General features: G+C 45.4%; 1 protein-coding gene across 1 annotated transcript in view; it reads left to right on the top strand.

The window, feature by feature from the left end:
* LOC116219482 (NAD-dependent protein deacetylase sirtuin-6-like) overlaps positions 1-8,259 on the top strand; it is a 16,840-nt gene extending 8,581 nt beyond the window's left edge. Inside the window, exons 2-4 of the mRNA XM_042703767.1 lie at positions 585-665; positions 6,004-6,127; positions 7,222-8,259. Of these exons, the coding sequence (XP_042559701.1) occupies positions 585-665; positions 6,004-6,127; positions 7,222-7,725 (709 nt within the window). The 3' untranslated portion in view covers positions 7,726-8,259. The remainder of the gene's footprint in view (positions 1-584; positions 666-6,003; positions 6,128-7,221) is intronic.
* The last annotated feature ends 11,741 nt before the right edge of the window (positions 8,260-20,000 follow it).

Raw genomic sequence — 20,000 nt, 5'->3', positions numbered from 1 at the left:
TAGACATGGCACACACACACAGGAGAACATGCTTGCAATGCAATGTAAGTCTATAAATGAATGGTAATATCAATTTCCATCAAAGATATACTTTTCTTTGTGTGTGCCTGTGTGTGTCTATGTCTGTGTCTGTGTCTGTGTCTGTATCTGTGTGCGTGCGTGTGTGTGTGTGTGCGTGTGTGTGCGTGTACGTGCGTGTGTGTGCGTGTACGTGCGTGTCTGTGTGTGTGCGTGGTCAAATGGAAGGTGGTGACATGATTCAGTGTTGATCCCCTTCACTGCCCCCCCCCCCCCCCCCCCCAAGTCTAATCCTGTTGCCTCTCTCCTCATCCTCCTGTCGTCACACTCCTTCTCTCTCCCTCTTATCTGTCTCTCTCACACACACACACACACACACACACACACACTCACACACACACACACACACACACACACACACACACACACACACACACACACTCACTTGAAAACACACATGTTAGTCACTGGTGCTAATCTGCTACCATGTGCAGCATTTCATTTATGAATGGCTCTCTGTGTGTGTGTGTGTGTGTGTGTGTGTGTGTGTGTGTGTGTGCTTGCAGGGGAAAGCTGATGAGCACCATTCTGGACTGGGAGGACCCGCTGCCTGACCGTGACCTCAACAGAGCTGAAGATGCCTCCAGGTGAGTGTGTGTGTGTGTGCTGAGGAGACCTTCACGTGTGTGTGTGTTGACGAGACCTCCGGTTGAGTGAGTGTCTGTGTGTGTGCACTAAGGAGGCCTCCATGTTGGTGTGCCCCAAGTGACAGAGGTCAAAGGTCAACCCCATCCAGCGTGACCCTGACCGTCCTACTGAAGTGATGGACATGAGTATGCATAGCATTAATGAGACCTACAGGTGTGTGTGTGTGTGTGTGTGTGTGTGTGTGTGTGTGTGTGTGTGTGTGTGTGCTGAGGAGACCTACAGGTGTGTGTGTGTGTGCGTGTGTGTGTGTGTGTGTGTGTGTGTGTGTGTGTGTGTGTGTGTGTGTGTGTGCTGAGGAGACCTCCAGTTGACCGTCCGACTGAAGTGATGGACATGAGTATGCATAGCATTAATGAATATTCCATTGCTGAGTGACCTCCAGGTCAACATACATCACATGTATTATACATGAGTGTGTTGGGTCCATACAGTGTGTGTGTGTGTATGAGGATGACGCGATGAGCGTGAGAGTGTGTGTATATTAGGATGGGGCTGAGAGTGTCTGTATATTATGATGATGATGATGATGATGATGATGATAGTGAGAGTGTGTGTTTATATGAGGATGGGCTAAGAGTGAGAGTGTGTGTATATTAGGATGGGGCTGAGTGTGTGTGTATATCAGGATGACGGCGATGAGAGTGAGAGTGTGTGTATATTAGGATGGGGCTGAGTGTGTGTGTATATCAGGATGACGGCGATGATAATGATAGTGAGAGTGTGTGTATATTAGGACGGGGCTGAGAGTGTCTGTATATTATGATGACGGCGATGATGATGAGAGTGAGAGTGTGTGTATATTAGGATGACGGTGATGATGATGATAGTGAGTGTGTGTGTATATTAGGATGACGGCGATGAGAGTGAGAGTGTGTATATTACGATGACGGCGATGAGAGTGAGAGTGTGTATATGAGGAGGATGATGATGATGATAGTGAGTGTGTGTGTATATGAGGATGACGGCGATGAGAGTGAGAGTGTGTATATTACGATGACGGCGATGAGAGTGAGAGTGTGTGTATATGAGGAGGATGATGATGATGATAGTGAGTGTGTGTGTATATTAGGATGACGGCGATGATGATGATGATGAGAGTGTGTGTATATTAGGATGACGGCGATTAGGGCTGAACGATTTGGGAAAATAATCTAATTGCGATTTTTTACCAAAATATTGCGATTGCGATTTAATATGCGATTTTTTTTTTATCCTCTTTTTTTCCCCAACAAAACGTAATGAATGATTTAAATATGACCAACACAATATTAGATACATTTAGTGTAAAATATTCTTTCCCAAATTTTACATTTTTATTTAACTGCTCATTACAGAAACAAGAACAACAAATCGGTGGCTTTGCCACTGTGCATTTAAGTAATTTAAAAAAAGTAATTTTAAGTATAAACACTAGGCATGCACTTTTTAAACACTGTGTGCAAAATGTACCATCTTAAAAAAAAAGATGAGAGAAAAGAAAGTTGTTCTATATAATGCTCACTCCAATAAAAACAGTATACCTTTCAGTACCTTAAACAGTATACCTTTCGTTTTTTTTTTAGACCACGTTTTTTTTAATCGCGAACGTTGCGGTTAGAAAATCGCGTTCTATCATATCGCGATTAAATCGCAAATGCAATTAATCGTTCAGCCCTAACGGCGATGATGATGATAGTGAGTGTGTGTGTATATTAGGATGACGGCGATGATGATGATGATGATGAGAGTGTGTGTATATTAGGATGACGGCGATGATGATGATAGTGAGTGTGTGTGTATATTAGGATGACGGCGATGATGATGATAGTGAGTGTGTGTGTATATTAGGATGACGGCGATGATGATGATAGTGAGTGTGTGTGTATATTAGGATGACGGCGATGATGATGATAGTGTGTGTTTATATGAGGATGGGCTGAGAGTGTGTGTATATGATGATGATGATGATGATGAGTGTGTGTGTGTATAACGGCGATGATGATGATAGTGTGTGTTTATATGAGGATGGGCTGAGTGTGTGTGTATATGATGATGATGATGATGATGATGTGTGTGTGTGTGGATGAGGATGGGGCTGAGAGTGTGTGTATATGATGATGATGATGATGATGTGTGTGTGTGTATATGATGATGATGATGATGATGATGATGATGAGTGTGTGTATAACGGCGATGATGATGATGATGATGATGAGTGTGTGTGTGTATAACGGCGATGATGATGATGATGATGATGATGATGAGTGTGTGTATAACGGCGATGATGATGATGATGATGATGATGAGTGTGTGTGTGTATAACGGCGATGATGATGATGATGATGATGATGATGATGAGTGTGTATGGATGAGGATGGGGCTGAGAGTGTGTGTATATGATGATGATGATGAGTGTGTGTGTGTATAACGGCGATGAGGATGGGGCTGAGAGTGTGTGTATATGATGATGATGATGATGATGAGTGTGTGTATATGATGATGATGATGATGATGAGTGTGTGTGTGTATAACGGCGATGATGATGATGATGATGATGATGATGAGTGTGTGTGTGTATAACGGCGATGATGATGATGATGATGAGTGTGTGTGTGTATAACGGCGATGATGATGATGATGATGAGTGTGTGTGTGTGTATAACGGCGATGATGATGATGATGATGATGAGTGTGTGTGTGTGTATAACGGCGATGGGTAATCAGTGATGAGGGAACAGAAAGGCCATCAGGAGATGAAATTCATGAGCTTCCGCCCCGATCTGGAACCTTCCATCAACAGGCAGGAGGCTCACCTGAGATTACATCTCCCATCACAGAGCCCACGCACGCCTGCTGACTGGCAATTAGCTAGATGAAAGAGGGAAACACACACACACACACACACACACACACACACACATCTACACTTACACACACACACACACTCATGCACAACTACACTTACACACACACACACACTCATGCACAACTACACACACACACACACACACACACACACTCATGCACAACTACACTTACACACACACACACACATGCACAACTACACTTACACACACACACACTCATGCACAACTACACACACACACACACACACACACGCACTCATGCACAACTACACTTACACACACACACACTCATGCACAACTACACTTTCAAACACACACACACACTCATGCACACAAATACATCATATGGATACACACACACACACACACACACACACACACACACAAATACATCATATGGATACACACACACACACACACTCACTCTCACACCAGGGTATTTCACTACTCCATGTGCTCTCTTTGCGTGTGTGTGAGTAGCTAGTGTGTGTGTAAATGGTGTGTTATGGATGACGCATTCCGGGTGGGGGTGGGGGTGGGGGGGTTCCCAAAGTCACTAAAACTGCTTCCATTAGGCCCCTCTGAAAAGAGCACTGTGATGGCTCTGAGTTAAACAACTACACACCTGTCTGAAATCCTCCCTCTCTAGCGAAGAGCTTTGAGGAAGTGGTCATTTTGACCTCACCGCAGTACTGAAAGGGTCCCTATAAAAGCGTTAAGTGATATACGGCTGAATGCTGATTGAGGTAAAAGAGCAGTTCTGGTTTAACTAGGTCTCAGTGCTGCATCTGACACTGTAGATCAGGGGTTCTCAAACTTTTTGGGGCCAGGGACCCCTCACAGGGTAGAACATTTTGCGAGGACCCCCTCATAATCGTATCCCAAATTAAACCATATAGGCTTATCGCTATTTGTAATGTTATATGCTTTTGGACTCTTTAACTCTAAAATCATATAGTACTAATATTACAAGAGTTTTAGATAATCATTGTATTCATTTGGCATTACTTGACAGTATGTAGGATAGATTTGTAAATTATCTTTTGGAAAATGTGCTGAGAAGCTAAATAATGTTTACCTTACATAAAAACCAAATATTGATGGAATACATTTTTTTTATCAAAGCAGATTGTAGGGTTTTCCAATACAACTCAGATTGTAGGGTTTTCCAACGGAGATGATTCTGAAGATTTATTTTTAACAGACATTAACAAACATGAAATATCCACCTAATGTTATCAAAAACTGGTATCCCCGACTGACACAAAAATATGATAAACTCTTTTCAGTGGTGGTGTTAGCCTCCAGCAAGATACTAATGAAAACAACATGGTGACATCATAGCATTGATTATACACGTATAGCGTTTTCTTTCTAGAGGTTAATTTTGACAATGAACTGGGCTACATTCTTGCAGCCAAATTGAAAGCTAGATCAACGTCTTAAACGAGAATACATGCAATAGGGCGATCCGATATGCCTTCGGCTAACCTATCTTTAAAAAAGGGCCTTCTGCAACGATAAACACGACCCGTACTGATGGAAGATTAAATGCATCACTTGCAGATTATGGCAGTTAACATTACTAGCGTGAAAAGTGCGGTTTAGTTACGTTAACCACACTGCATTATGATCATTGTACTACGCATAGTCAAAATTCTGTGATGGGGAAAATCGCTTGTCGCTAAACTAGGCTAAGGATACTCGTGTTAGGCTGTATATGGGTGACCTTGGGGGTGTTCATGTTTATAATCACATTTGCTAACCTGTCGTTCTGAGAACTCTCTGAAAAGTTCGGGGTGTCTGTCTGAGAGGTGCTTAGCCATATTTGACGTGTTACCTCCCTTTGCCTGAGTGGCTTTGAAGCATGTTTTACAGACGGGTCTCTGTGTTTCGATGGGCTTTCCTTCACAGTCTGCTTCGTATCCGAAGTACTTCCAGATCTCACTTCTTTTTTTTAAACAAGCCGAGGACCCTCGGCCAGAGCTCCTGCACATGAGGCCATGTCTCCCCTGAGATCGCTCGCTGTGAGTGAATGCTGTCTGTTGCATGTGTGAGAGTTGCGCAGCCCCGCCCTTGCAGTCAATGCGTGCAGGCAGCCTGACAGGGAGCGGAACAGTGAGTGCGCTCTGATTGCGTGCTATTTTAATGAAGTAACTATACTTATACCTTTCAAAACTGTTCTAGTACCGGTACACCGTGTAACATTAGTCTACATGTTTTGTATACTGTATTGCAATAAAAAAAAAAAAAAATTTAAATAAAAAAAAAAAAAAAAACTTTGGAAGCCAGACTTTTTCGCGGACCCCCAGGCAAGGCGTGGCGGATCCCAGTTTGAGAACCGCTGCTGTAGATCACAGAATACTGCTGGAGATGTTGGGACATTGGGAAGGGCTCTCCTGAACTGTGTGTGTGTGTGTGTGTGTTACAGGCGTGCTGATGTGGCCATTACGTTGGGGACGTCTCTTCAGATAAAGCCCAGCAGTGACCTGCCTCTCATCACCAAACGCAAGGGAGGAAAACTAGTCCTCATCAACTTACAGCCCACCAAATACGTGAGTCTGTCTCTCTCACACACACACACACACACACACACACACACACACACACACACACACACACACACACACACACACACACACACACACACACACTAGTCCTCATCAACTTACAGCCCACCAAATACGTGAGTCTGTCTCTCTCTCACACACACACACACACACACACACACACAAACCCCGAACCCCAACATAATTTCAACATGTTTGTGCAAACCTGTGCATGTGTGTGTGTGAGAGAGACAGTGGGTGTGTCCAATGCCCATCCTAATGAGAGTTCACCAGTCGAACCCCAACATCACTTCAACATGTTTGTGCAAACCTGAGTTGAGGGTCGGGGATCCCCCCTGTAGGTTGTACACACTTTTCTGTATGTGTGTGTGTGTGTCTGTCTGTCTGTCTGTCTGTGTGTGTGTGTCTGTGTCTGTGTGTCTGTGTCTGTGTGTCTGTGTGTCTGTGTGTCTGTGTGTCTGTGTGTCTGTGTGTCTGCGTCTCTGTGTGTGTGTGTGTGTCTGTGTGTCTGTGTGTCTGTGTGTGTGTGTGTGTGTGTGTGTCTCTGTGTCTGTGTCTGTGTCTGTGTGGCTGTGCGTCTGTGTGTGTGTGTCGTGGTCAAATGGGAGGTGGTGACATGATTCAGTGTGTATCCCCTTCACTGCACCCCCCCCACCCCCCACCCCCCAAGTCTAATCCTGTTGCCTCTCTCCTCATCCTCCTGTCGTCACACTCCTCCTCTCTCCCTCTTATCTGTCTCAGTCACACACACACACACACACACACACACACACACACACACACACACACACACACAAACTTGAAAGCACACGTGTTAGTCACTGGTGCTAATCTGTTTACCATGTGCAGCATTTAATTTATGAATGGCTCTGTGTTGTGCCTTCTCATAGATGTGTGTGTGTGTGTGTGTGTGTGTGTGTGTGTGTGTGTGTGTGTGTGTGTGTGTGTGTGTGTGTGTCTATATTATTGTGCTCTGATGACCGAGAGTGTGACAGGCAGACATAGTTTCATAGTCAAATGGACAAAACTGAGAGCTGTCAATGATCACTGAGAGCTGTCAATCATCTTCCTCCTTCCAGGACAAGCATGCTGACCTCGTTATCCATGGTTACGTGGACGAGGTCATGGGTCAGCTGATCAAGTGCCTGGGGATGGACATCCCCGAGTGGGAGGGGCCAACGATGTGTGAGACCTCCCCCGGAGACCCTTTTGACCCGCCCCTCAGCAAACTCAAAGAAGAGGTGAAGACGGAGGAGGAGGAGGAGAAGAAGAAGGGATCAGGGGTGGTGAAGAAAGAGGAGGAGAAGAAGGGATCGGGAGTGGTGAAAAAAAAGAAAAAAGGCAGAGCGATAAAGGGAGTGGCAGCTGTCAAACGAGAGCAGGAAGAACCGCCCTCAGAGACTCTTCCAAAGAGCGAACCTGCAGCAGAGACGGACAGCAGCTCTGAGCCAATGAGAACACAATCTGCCCACAATGAGGCGGAGTCGGTTAATGGTGCAGAACCGGATCCTTCCTGTCTGTCCGAGCGCGCTGATCAGCCGTCCCAACCCAAGAAAGCCCGGACTAAGCCTGCTGCAACGTAAACACACCGTACTACACACAAAACACACACACACACACACACACACACACACACACACACACACACACAGACTCAGACTGCATCCAGACACACTGCTCGGACTGCACAGCAGGTGCTGGAGAAAATGCACATCTCACAAACTCTTTTTTACCACAGGGGTGATCGGCATCAAGCCACACACACACACACACACACACACACACACACACACACACACACACACAGACACATTTCTGCATGCATACTCAAGGGGAAACTTGCAGACTGAGACTGGACTGTGGTCAGCTGCTCCCTTGAGCTGCTCAGAGTCTCTGTCTGAGTAACAGCACCTCACCCTCATTACCCCTCCTCCTCCTCTCTCACTACCCCTCCTCTCATTACCCCTCTTCTCATTACTGCATCCAAGCCCTCATTCTCCTTCTCTGTCTGGTGGTAGTTTGGACTTCAAAGATGGCCTCTTACTCAGAGTGCCCCCTCCTGGTCCATTGTGTGTGTCCCACTCTGCAGGTCGTCTGGGGATACTCCGGTGGAACGTTCCGGATCATTTTGCGCTGTGTGTTTGTGTCCTCGAGCATGTGTAGTCTGCGTCACTACACACACTACACTGTGTGTGACTACACACACACACTGTGTGACCTTGATTTTTATGTGTGAATTGTAAAAAGAATCCCACTGCCTTTTCTAGTTTACCTCACAGGACTATTGATGAATAAACAAATCCATAAAAACAGCCTTCCCCGTTGTTCTTATGTTGTATTTGTGTGTGTGTATGTATGTGTGTGTGTGTGTGGGGGGGGGGGGGGGGTTTGGGGGGGGGTTGGGGCTGTCATTTCCGAGCTTTCAGAAATAGCTTTAAATGCAGCACAAAGCCCATCCGGTATTTATCCGGTAATAAGCCACCCTACTGGGAAAATGATAGGTCTCGAAGAGGCAGAAGCACACACTGTGGTATCATGAGAGGCTTTACCACTGAGCTGGGTGTAGGGCAGTGCGAAATCAACAGGACAGAGCCGGCAAAAGTGCTTTCAAACGAGGATCAGGTTTATTCACCAACACAAAGTCTTTCAGGAAGCAAACATAAAAGTTCTTCACTCACATCCTACCCACTGTAGTTGCAGCTTAAAGTTCCTCCGTCCAGGTTCTTCCCGGCTTGGGGCTAGCCTTCCCCCTTCCGGATGCGGCTTAGCAAGCGATTCAGCAAGCGCTTCCACAACGGCTTCACCTGCACGTCAAGGGCTCTCTGTTCTCCCTCCTGGCTCTTCCTGCTCTCGTGGCTCGCTCTCTCACAACAGGCACCGCCTGTCTTAAATGCCCCTTCCATCAGGTGCCTTAAGCACCTACACCTGGTTGGGTGCTGCTGCATTCTGGGAGATGTAGTGCAACTGGCAGCCATCTGGTGGTGTGGCAGCCAGACCTCCACACGAACCCCACACCCCTCTGCTAGCTGGCCCACCGTGATGCCACAACACACACGTGTGCATTTAAATGCATCTTACACACTTCTCTCTCACACACACACACCATGCACATTCATCATTATAACATTGGAAAAAGAATTTCCGTTGTGTGTGCAGATGAAAGTTGATTGATGTAGGTCTATTGTTGGAGAGGATAAATGTTAAGCAATGTATGTGTGCGTAGATGTTGATGTTAAGTGTGTGTGTGTGTGTTTGTGTGTGTGTGTGTGTGTGTGTGTGTGTGTGAGAAGGATGAACTTGAACTCTATGAACACCCCTAAGGCAGACAGGATCTCTCCTTCAGAATGCAGATTCCCCTTGGTTAGGATTCTGGTTCTGAGCTCGTGTTCCGCTGATGCGCCTGGCAGTGGATCACAGGCCCGAGCCTTCGTCTGGGTCACTATGGAGACGACCTCAGTATAGAGGCCTGCTCTCACAGGCAGGCCAGGGCAGGGCAAGGCAGGAGATCCCTTCATGAATTAAAGATCCCTTCATGAATTACAGATCCCTTCATGAATTACAGATCCCTTAATGAATGTGAGATCCCTTAATGAATTAAAGATCCCTTCATGAATTACAGATCCCTTAATGAATGTGAGATCCCTTAATGAATTTGAGATCCCTTAATGAATTAAAGATCCCTTAATGAATGTGAGATCCCTTAATGAATTAAAGACCCCTTAATAAATTAGAGATCCCTTGATGAATTTGAGATCCCTTAATGAATGTGAGATCCCTTAATGAATTAGAGATCCTTTAATGAATTAGAGATTCCTTGATGAATTAGAGATTCCTTGATGAATTAAAGATCCCTTCATGAATTACAGATCCCTTCATGAATTACAGATCCCTTAATGAATTACAGATCCCTTAATGAATTTGAGATCCCTTAATGAATTTGAGATCCCTTAATGAATTAAAGACCCCTTAATAAATTAGAGATCCCTTGATGAATTTGAGATCCCTTAATGAATTAAAGATCCCTTCATGAATTACAGATCCCTTAATGAATTTGAGATCCCTTAATGAATTAAAGACCCCTTAATAAATTAGAGATCCCTTGATGAATTTGAGATCCCTTAATGAATTAAAGATCCCTTCATGAATTAGAGATCCCTTCATGAATTTGAGATCCCTTAATGAATTAAAGACCCCTTAATAAATTAGAGATCCCTTGATGAATTTGAGATCCCTTAATGAATGTGAGATCCCTTAATGAATTAGAGATCCTTTAATGAATTAGAGATTCCTTAATGAATTTGAGATCCCTTAATGAATTAAAGACCCCTTAATAAATTAGAGATCCCTTGATGAATTTGAGATCCCTTAATGAATGTGAGATCCCTTAATGAATTAGAGATCCTTTAATGAATTAGAGATTCCTTGATGAATTAAAGATCCCTTAATGAATTAGAGATCCCTTCATGAATTAGAGATCCCTTAATGAATTTGAGATCCCTTCATGAATTTGAGATCCCTTAATGAATTAAAAATCCCTTAATGAATTCGAGATCCCTTAATGAATTCAAGATCCCTTAATGAATTTGAGATCCCTTAATGAATTTGAGATCCCTTGATGAATTAAAGATCCCTTCATGAATTTTAGATCCCTTAATGAATGCCACCCAGCCCGACTCCAAACCCAGATGCCAGTTTGTATGAATGAATGTGTGTGTGTGTGTTTTAGCGTAATCAATAGTGTGTTCAATTTAGGGGGAAACAGACACAAATATGAACCATTCAAAATGACTGCCCTTTCAATTCGTCAGTAGAAGCAGTCAATCCATCCCCTCACCCGCTCTCCCATCTACCCAGCATCCCTCTCTGCCTCTATCCCCCGCCGTAACCAAGCGCACCCAGCCACGGGGATTGATGGCGAAACTCCCATAATGCTCTGCTGCTTCCTGATGGAGGTGGTTATGGGGCAGGTCTGGATCCTTCCCATCAGCCATCAGGAGGGTCCCTGTGTGTGTGTGTGTGTGTGTGTCCCTGTGTGTGTGTGTGTGTGTGTGTGTGTGTGTGTGTGTGTGTGTGTGTGTGTGTGTGTGTGTGTGTGTGTGCTAAAAGCCAGACTGGCGGCGGATGCTTATGAATAGCCTGCCGCTCCTTCACAAGCTCATTCATGCACACATACCGGAGCGCACCGGCCCTTTGATGGATGTCCTCACCTCCCCCTCTTCCTCCTCCTGCTGGGATTGTGTGTTTCATCTCCAGTATGAACCAGGGGGCCAGCAGGGACCAAAGCAATCTCTCACATGCTTGGGAGAAGGTCTCATGTTTCTGCAGGACAATTCAGGCCAGTCTTACACACACACACACACACACACACACACACACACACACACACACACACACACACACACACACACACACACACACACACACACACACACACACAGTAATGGTGAAGCAGCTCTTGTGCTAATAGTGTATTTCATGAAAGAAAGAGCGCCCTGAGGAGCAGAGGCTCCAACCCTGCCTAGGTCTGTCTGTGATTGGACCCGTCTGTGATTGGGCGCGTCTCTGATTGGCCCGTCTCTGATTGGCCCGTCTGTGATTGGGCGCGTCTCTGATTGGCCCGTCTCTGATTGGCCTGTCTCTGATTGGGCCGTCTCTGATTGGGCCCGTCTCTGATGGGGCCCGTCTCTGATGGGGCCCGTCTCTGATGGGGCCCGTCTCTGATTGGCTCGTCTCTGATTGGCTCGTCTCTGATTGGCCCGTCTCTGATTGGCTCGTCTCTGATTGGCCCCGTCTCTGATTGGGCCCGTCTCTGATTGGGCCCGTCTCTGATTGGCCCGAGCTCCCGGTCCCAGCTGCAGTCTGGACCCATTCCCTGCAGATGACCTCAGATGACCTCTGGAGTGTGTGTGCTGTGTTCTGTGTTCTGTGTTCCCTGGGCTGCCCAGTGCTCTGACGGAATGGACCCCTTATCCAGAACTGGATATATCCAAGGCGATGGGCGACGTGCGTGCGCCCTGGCCTGGCACAGGAACCAGCAGAGATGATTGGTTCGACAGCCCTGAGTTTCCTTGGGGGGGGGGGGGGGGGGCTGTCTACGCACGCACGCACGCACGCACGCACGCACGCACGCACGCACGCACGCACGCACGCACGCACGCACGCACGCACGCATCAACTATGAAAAGCCAAAGCCAGTGATGTTGATTAGAGATATGGCTAGCTTCAGTCAAAGGCTCCAGGTTTGTGAGTGCGAGTGTGTTTGGGTGGGAAGGTGTGAGAATCGGAGATGTGAGACCTTTTTTGTGTGTGTATGTGTAGAAGTGTATGAGTAGACGTGTGTGTATGTGTAGAAGTGTGTGTATGTGTGTGTGTGTGTGTAGACTTGTGTGTGTATGTGTAGAAGTGTGTGTATGTGTAGAAGTGTATGTGTAGACGTGTGTGTGTATGTGTAGAAGTGTGTGTTATTACTCCTGCCCTTTTATGGCCTCTCTGTTGCCATGGAGAGTTTATGTTTGTTTTCAACCCCAGAGGATCAGCTGGCTGTGGACTGGACTGGTGTGAATGTGTGAATTTCTTTCCTACTGTGAGGCGCATTGTGTTACCTCCGTTTATGAAATACACCGTACAAATAAAGTTTGATTTGATTTGAATGTAAGCCTAAGTGTGTGTTCGTGCGTGTGAATGTAAGCCGAAGTGTGTGTTTGTGTGTGTGAATGTAAGTGTGTGTTTGTGTTTGTGTGTGTGAATGTAAGCCTAAGTGTGTGTTTGTGTGTGTGAATGTAAGCCGAAGTGTGTGTTTGTGTGTGTGAATGTAAGCCCAAGTGTGTGTTTGTGTGTGTGAAGACTTTGGAGGCACTGGAGTCAGACATCTGTGACACTTAAGTATATTAAAGACACTTAAGTATATAAAAGAGTGTGTGTGTGTGTGTGTGTGTGTGTGTGTTAAGTATATCAAAGAGGCGTCATTGAGATTCTGAATATCTCTGTTGTTCAGCTGGTGAAGCCTCCATGTCATAAATTAGGTAAGCCTTCATTAATGTAATACATACTGCTTTCATCTCTCTCTCTCTGCCTTTCTCTCTGTTTCTCTGTCTCTCTCTCTGTCTCTTTCTCTGTTTCTCTCGCTCTCTTTTTCTCTCTTTCTCTCTCTCTCTCTCTCTCTCTCTGGCTTTTCACACAGTCTTGGTCACCCTACCAAGTGCATGACTCTTGTTCGCCCAGGGATCATTCCCTGTCCGCTGAGCATGTCCCATTGGAAAAGTGAGTGATTCCCTGTCCGCTGAACATTCCCAATGGAAAAGTGAGTGATTCCCTGTCCGCTGAACATTCCCAATGGAAAAGTGAGTGTTTCCCTGTCCGCTGAGCATGTCCAATGGAAAAGTGAGTGATTCTCCATGAGGACAGGATGGGCGCTGATCCCCAGGAGTCTGCTGTGCATCCCCTTTAGGCAGCCAGCCACATCCAAATCATGATTGAAGGATTTTTCATGGTTGTCCTTAGCTGTTGTTGTGAGGGCAAGGCTAGCTCAACTACCCAGGGACCAAGCCCAACATAGTCACGCTGGCGTCTTACCCCAGGACCCAGCACCACACAGACACACTGGCATCCTACCCAAGGACCCAGCACCACACAAACACCCCAGGACCACACAGACACCCCAGGACCCAGCACCACACAGGCACCCCAGGACCACACAGACACCCCAAAGACCCAGCACCACACAGACAGGCTGGCATCCTAACCCAGGACCCACCCCACACAGACACCCCAGGACCCAGCACCACACAGACAGGCTGGCATCCTAACCCAGGACCAGCCTCACACAGACCAAGACAGCATTTCAGTGTTTCAGTATGGAAACTCATGATACACTCTATGGTATAGCAGGCTATAAAAAGAGACCGTGGGGCCGTACCCAGCCTCTTATCTGGGTCGTCACAGTAACACATCAACATCTCAACCAATGTCCTCCTTTAGGAACTGGTATGTATGCATTTTGAAGGGCAGTGCCTTAAAAAGGCACACAAGTGTTCAAGGTCCGATCATATTGTGTCTTAGAAAGTGAACTATGTGTGTAATGTGTTGTGAAGTGTTGAAGAGTGATAGGTTTTAGAAATTGTGTGACGTAAAAAGTTTGTGTATAAGCAGTTTTAAAAAACAAAACCTGCACAGACTCAGTTTAGTTGTTGTAGTCCTACGTAACCCCATTCAGGAACTACAATTCAATTAAAGTTGTATGTCATATACTAAATGTCTAATCATGAACTACATATCCATTAAAGTTGTACGTCATATACTAAATGTGTGTGTGCATGTGTGTGTGATTGTGTGCGCGTGTGAGTCGGTGTGTGTGTGTGTGTGTGTGAGTGGGTGTGTGTGGTCTTACGTCATATGTGTGTGGGTGCGTGTGTGTATGTGTGTGTGTGTGTGTGTGTGTGTGTGTATGTGTGTGTGTGTGTGTGTGTATGTGTGTGTGTGTCCTTCCAGCTCTCAGCCAGATCATCTGGCTTTGAATCAGGGAACACAGAGAGCTGGAATCAGTCCATGCCAGCCTTCACCCTCTCCTTGCCAGCGAGGACACCTGATTGGACGATTTGGCTCAGTATGCGCTGATGAGGAGAGTGGGAGCAGCTACATACCTCAGGCGTCTCACGTAGCCGGAACCACAGGCCGCGTGTGTGTTTGCGTGTGTGTGTGTGTTTGTGTGTGTGTGTGTGTGTGTGTGTGTGTGTGTGTGTGTGTGTGTGTGTGTGTGTGTGTGTGTGTGTGTGTGAAGCCCGAGTCCAGTCTGCTGACTTGAGGTGAGGTAAGAATAGGCTTAGATCCTGGGTTAGGGTTCAGGTCAGGTTAGGGTTAATTTTGTCAACAGTTAGGTGGCAGTCTGGAATTTGGCTCAGATGCCAGTGATGTGAAAGGAGTGGTGTGTTTGTGATGAAGCTACTGACAGTAGAGCAGGTCTGTGACCAGTGTTTGTGTATATGTAAATGTCAGTGTGTGTGTGTGTGTGTGTGTGTGTGTGTGTGTGTGTGTGTGTGTGTGTGTGTGTGTGTGTGTGTGTGTGTGTGTGTGTGTGTGTGTGTGTGAAATTTACCAGTGTGTGGGTATATGCTTGGGTGGGGAGTGTCAGCGGTGGCCCTGGTGTAAACAGGTTAACCTTGTCATGTGAATGTGTAGTATATGCAGTGTGTGTGTATGTGTGTGTGTGTGTGTGTGTGTGTGTGTGTGTGTGTGTGTGTGTGTGTGTGTGTGTGTGTGTGTGTGTGTGTGTGTGTGTGTGAAATTGAGTGGAGACATATTCACTCATTTACTCACGTTCCGCCGCCTCTGAAATCTGTTTTGGCAAATCACCTGTAGTCATGACAACAGCTTCCTCAAGTGTTCCGAGTCCAGTTGTCCCAGACCAGATGCCCTCCTCACACCTCTCCACCTCCTGAGTGAGATAGAAACACCTCCTCTAGAGAGGGAGGGAGAGAGAAAGAAAAGAGAAGAGAGAGAGGGAGAGAGGGAGAGAGAGAGAGCGATGAATGCCTCCTGCAGAGAGAGGTGGTGTGAGAGAGAGAGAGAGAGTGAGCGAGAGAGAGAGAGAAGAAGAAGATGGAGATCAAGTGAGGGAGAGAGAGAGTGAGAGTGATAGAGAGAGAGAGAGAAGAAGAAGAAGATGGAGATCAAGTGAGGGAGAGAGAGAGAGAGTGAGAGAGAGAGGGAGCGAGAGAGTGAGAACGAGAGATACAAAAATGGAGGGGGAGGTGGAGAGAGAGTGAGGCAGAGAGAGTGAGAGAGAGAGAGAAGAGGAAAGAGGGGGAGTGAGAGAGAGAGAGAAGAGGAAAGAGGGGGAGTGAGAGAGAGAGAGAAGAGGAAAGAGGGGGAGTGAGAGAGAGAGAGAAGAGGAAAGAGGGGGAGTGAGCGAGAGAGAGAGTGAGAGAGAGAGAGAGAGAGAGAAGAGGAAAGAGGGGGAGTGAGCGAGAGAGAGAGTGAGAGAGAGAGAGAGAGAGAGAAGAGGAAAGAGGGGGAGTGGAGAACTGTGTGGGTATCAGAGCTGCCATGGGGGTCACAGGCAGTGATGTGAACATATTTAGCTCCTCCATTCTCTGGTGCCCAGGAGGGGCTGGTCTCACCACGGGTTAATTACATGCAAATATAACCAACTTCCTCTTGCTTTAAAATCACTTACATATTCCACACTTGTCTGATGTCTCACACACACACTCACACGCAGTGATACACACACACACACACACACACACACACACACACACGTCTGTTTCGACATACATATTCCCTCCTTGACTGGTAAGGAGAATTAATGTCCCTGTAATCCCTGTGTGTGTAGAGGATACATGTGTTTGTGTGTGTGTGTGTGTGTGTGTGTGTGTGTGTGTGTGTGTGTGTGTGTGTGTGTGTGTGTGTAGAGGATACATGTGTTTCTTTGCCTCCTGGCACATCAGAGATTAAACATAAGACAGTAAATATAAGACATTATTATATGGCAACGACAGTACGAGCGTTCTGATTGGCTAATGCATAGTCAAGCCACCTGCATATTGCCCTCCGATGAAAATGTCCAAATAAGCGAAAGCAAAAGCGATCAGTCTGAGTTTTACTATCCAGACGAAAATCCAGACGAAAATCAACAGCCAGGAGGACATTTTTAACTTTATAAAAGAGCATAAAAGTTTAAACACTGAGAAAAAAACATTCTTAAATTGAACGCGCGTTCTCGTACTCCTGGATTTGCATACACACACGCCCCACTAGCTCCTTATAAGGGCACGCAGCCGTAGTGACATGTGCAGTCAGAACCGACAGAATCCACGCAAAAGCAACTCGAAAGCAACACAATCGACAGTCATGTCAAAGCAAACACCATTGGTGCACAGGTCAGTAAACGCCGACCTAACTTCACCGGTGCAGAGGTGGAGGTACTGTCGCAGATGTAGTTGTGTCCATTCTATTCCACTATGGCTATATCCACTCGATTGAGTTTAGTGCTTATTTATTTATTCACTTACATTTGCAGTGTTCGTGTAGTGCTTTTATTTATTTTTCAGGACATCACGATGCTTCGTAGAATCATGACTATAAATGTGAAACGTAATTGTTAATGATACAAATATTCTCGTATTTATTATTATTATTATTATTATTATTATTATTATAATTATTTAAATCCGAGGATGTCTGTAGAATTGATGTGAACGCAATCACCAACGATTTCTCACAAATTCAGCCCTTAAGAACAATCTGGCCGATTTACGACTGCTATTTAGCGTTTTTAAATTCGGGTCTAAGTTAAGAATGAATCCCAGATGAGAAAACTTTTGTGAATGCCAGAACGGCGTAAGTGGAGTTAAGAAGACATTTCTTCATAACTTGTTCTTAACTGCGTTCGAGAATAAGGCCCATTGTAACTTGAAGTCAGCAAGTAACTGTTTGCTACGCAACACCTGAAACACATTGTGTCGTGAGAAGACTTGAGAGCTCAACAAAACTACATGTTTTCTATTTACAATTATCATTTATTTTCATTTACAAAATGAAAGGAGAGAAAAATGCCATATAATAAACAACTTTCTAACCTCATTCCGGGAAATATCAAACTTCGTTTAAGGCCTGTTAAAGGTGAAAATGGTGAAACAGTCTGTTAAAGGTTAAAGGTGAAATAGCCTTGACAGACTCAAGCGTCTGGGAAGAGGCAGTGTAATTTGTGTGACGTGAATAAATGCTCAGTCAGCAGTAAACAAATGTCATCCATGATGTAGATACACAATAATTACTTTTTCTGTTATTTCTATTCCCATACTGTATTCTAATTACACCAAGGCAGAAGAGCGCATTCCCCACCAAATATCTTTTTTTCTATTCAGGGTGGTCCAGGATTTCAAACTCATCAAACATAAACATAGCTGGCAACCCTCATATCATAAGCACTCCCCATAGACCACTGGTCACTGCAGCTCCAAATCTTATGCACTCCCCACTCATGTAGGCTACTGGTCACTGCTGCTCATTCCCCACTCATGTTAGCTACTGGTCACTGCAGCTTCATGTCTTATGCATTCCCCACTCATGTAGACTACTGGTCACTGCAGCTCCATATCTTATGCATTCCCCACTCATGTTAGCTACTGGTCACTGCAGCTTCATATCTTATGCACTCCCCACTCATTTAGGCTACTGGTCACTGCTGCTCATTCCCCACTCATGTATGCTACTGGTCACTGCAGCTCAATATCTTATGCATTCCCCACTCATGTTAGCTACTGGTCACTGCTGCTCCATATCTTATGCATTCCCCACTCATGTAGACTACTGGTCACCGCTGCTCATTCCCCACTCATTTAGGCTACTGGTCACTCCTGCTCTTGCGTTTTACACCTCAGGTTATGTCCCTGTCACTCCTATGCCCCATATTATTAGTATATCTACACACGCAGTCACCAGTAGCCTCATGTTACTCAAATGAATACCTTTATATGCCCTCTCTCTCCCGTTGATCCAGTGCTCAGCTCAGCTAAACAGACTTTCATTCACCTGTTCCGCCGGTGTTCCGCCGGTGTTCTGCCGGTGTTCTGGGTGCGGTTCTGCCGGTGTTCCACCGGTGTTCCGCCGGTGTTCTGCCGGTGTTCTGGGTGCGGTTCTGCTGGGGTTCTGCTGGGGTTCTGGGTGCGTCGACTGCACCAATTAACCAACAGTCTGCTCCCAGAATAATACAAACATGTAAAAGCCATATGAAGGATTACATCACAAAGCATTAGCATAGTTACCAGAGACGAACCTAATAAGCTTAAGATCCTTAAGATCTTTATTCCTATTACCTTGCTGCTATTACACCTGAATTTATCTTATCATTCTTTTGCATCACCACCCCGTACGTAGGCTATGCTATTAGGGAAAGGCGTGAAGAAGCTTATTAAAACACCCAAGACTTTCATGTCCAAAGAAGACAAGAAGACAAAATAGAGCTGACCTCTTCTGCTCCCCCAAGCCGCACCGCAACAAGTGCCAGAATGTCTGCTGCAATATTTACCATTTCAGCACCGATGTAAGCAAGTTGCAATTGAGCTCCATTAGAAGAATTTAGATTATTAAATTGAATATGTATCACGTGTTACATATATTTGGACATTTTATATTCTAGGCCTAGATCAATTCTCCATAATGGATGTGAGAGGGGCATTATTGATCTTGACAAAAGTAACGTTTTACGAGTAAACACTTGTTCTGTTCTCTTTTTACAGGCTCAACATCAGTTTAACAGTCAGTTCAAGGCACGTGGCTAAGGCATGGTAAAGCAGGTCTGCCAAGGTAGAATTATGTGTCAATGCATTTAATTACTGAGAACCACAGAGGAAGCGCTACTGTTTATTACTTGTAGAAAGAAAACAGTAGTGACTGCTCTAAAACACAGGTCCGCTGGGTCAGTGTACTAACAGAATGGACATGTAATATGTAATGTATATGTAATAACATTGTAATATTGTAATCACAGACACACGCATCTCAAACATACACACACACATCTCAAACAAACACACACACATCTAAAAACATACACACACATCTCAAACATACACACACATCTCAAACATACACACACATCTCAAGACATACACACATCCTGCTCTCCAGAATCACAAATTCTCTTGTTGAAAACACACACATCTCAAACATACACACACATCTCAGGCAGACACACACATCTCAAACAAACACACACATCTCAAACATACAAACACACATCTCAGAGATACACACACATCTCAAACATACACACACATCTCAAAGATACACACACATCTCAAACATACACACATCCTGCTCTCCAGAATCACAAACTCTCTTGTTAAAAAAACACACA

The sequence above is a fragment of the Clupea harengus genome, chromosome 25 (genome assembly GCF_900700415.2).
Source record: "Clupea harengus chromosome 25, Ch_v2.0.2, whole genome shotgun sequence".
In the NCBI taxonomy this organism is placed as follows: Eukaryota; Metazoa; Chordata; class Actinopteri; order Clupeiformes; family Clupeidae; genus Clupea; species Clupea harengus.
The sequence above is the reverse complement of the archived record's forward strand: the minus strand, read 5'-3'. Positions and strand labels throughout refer to the sequence as shown.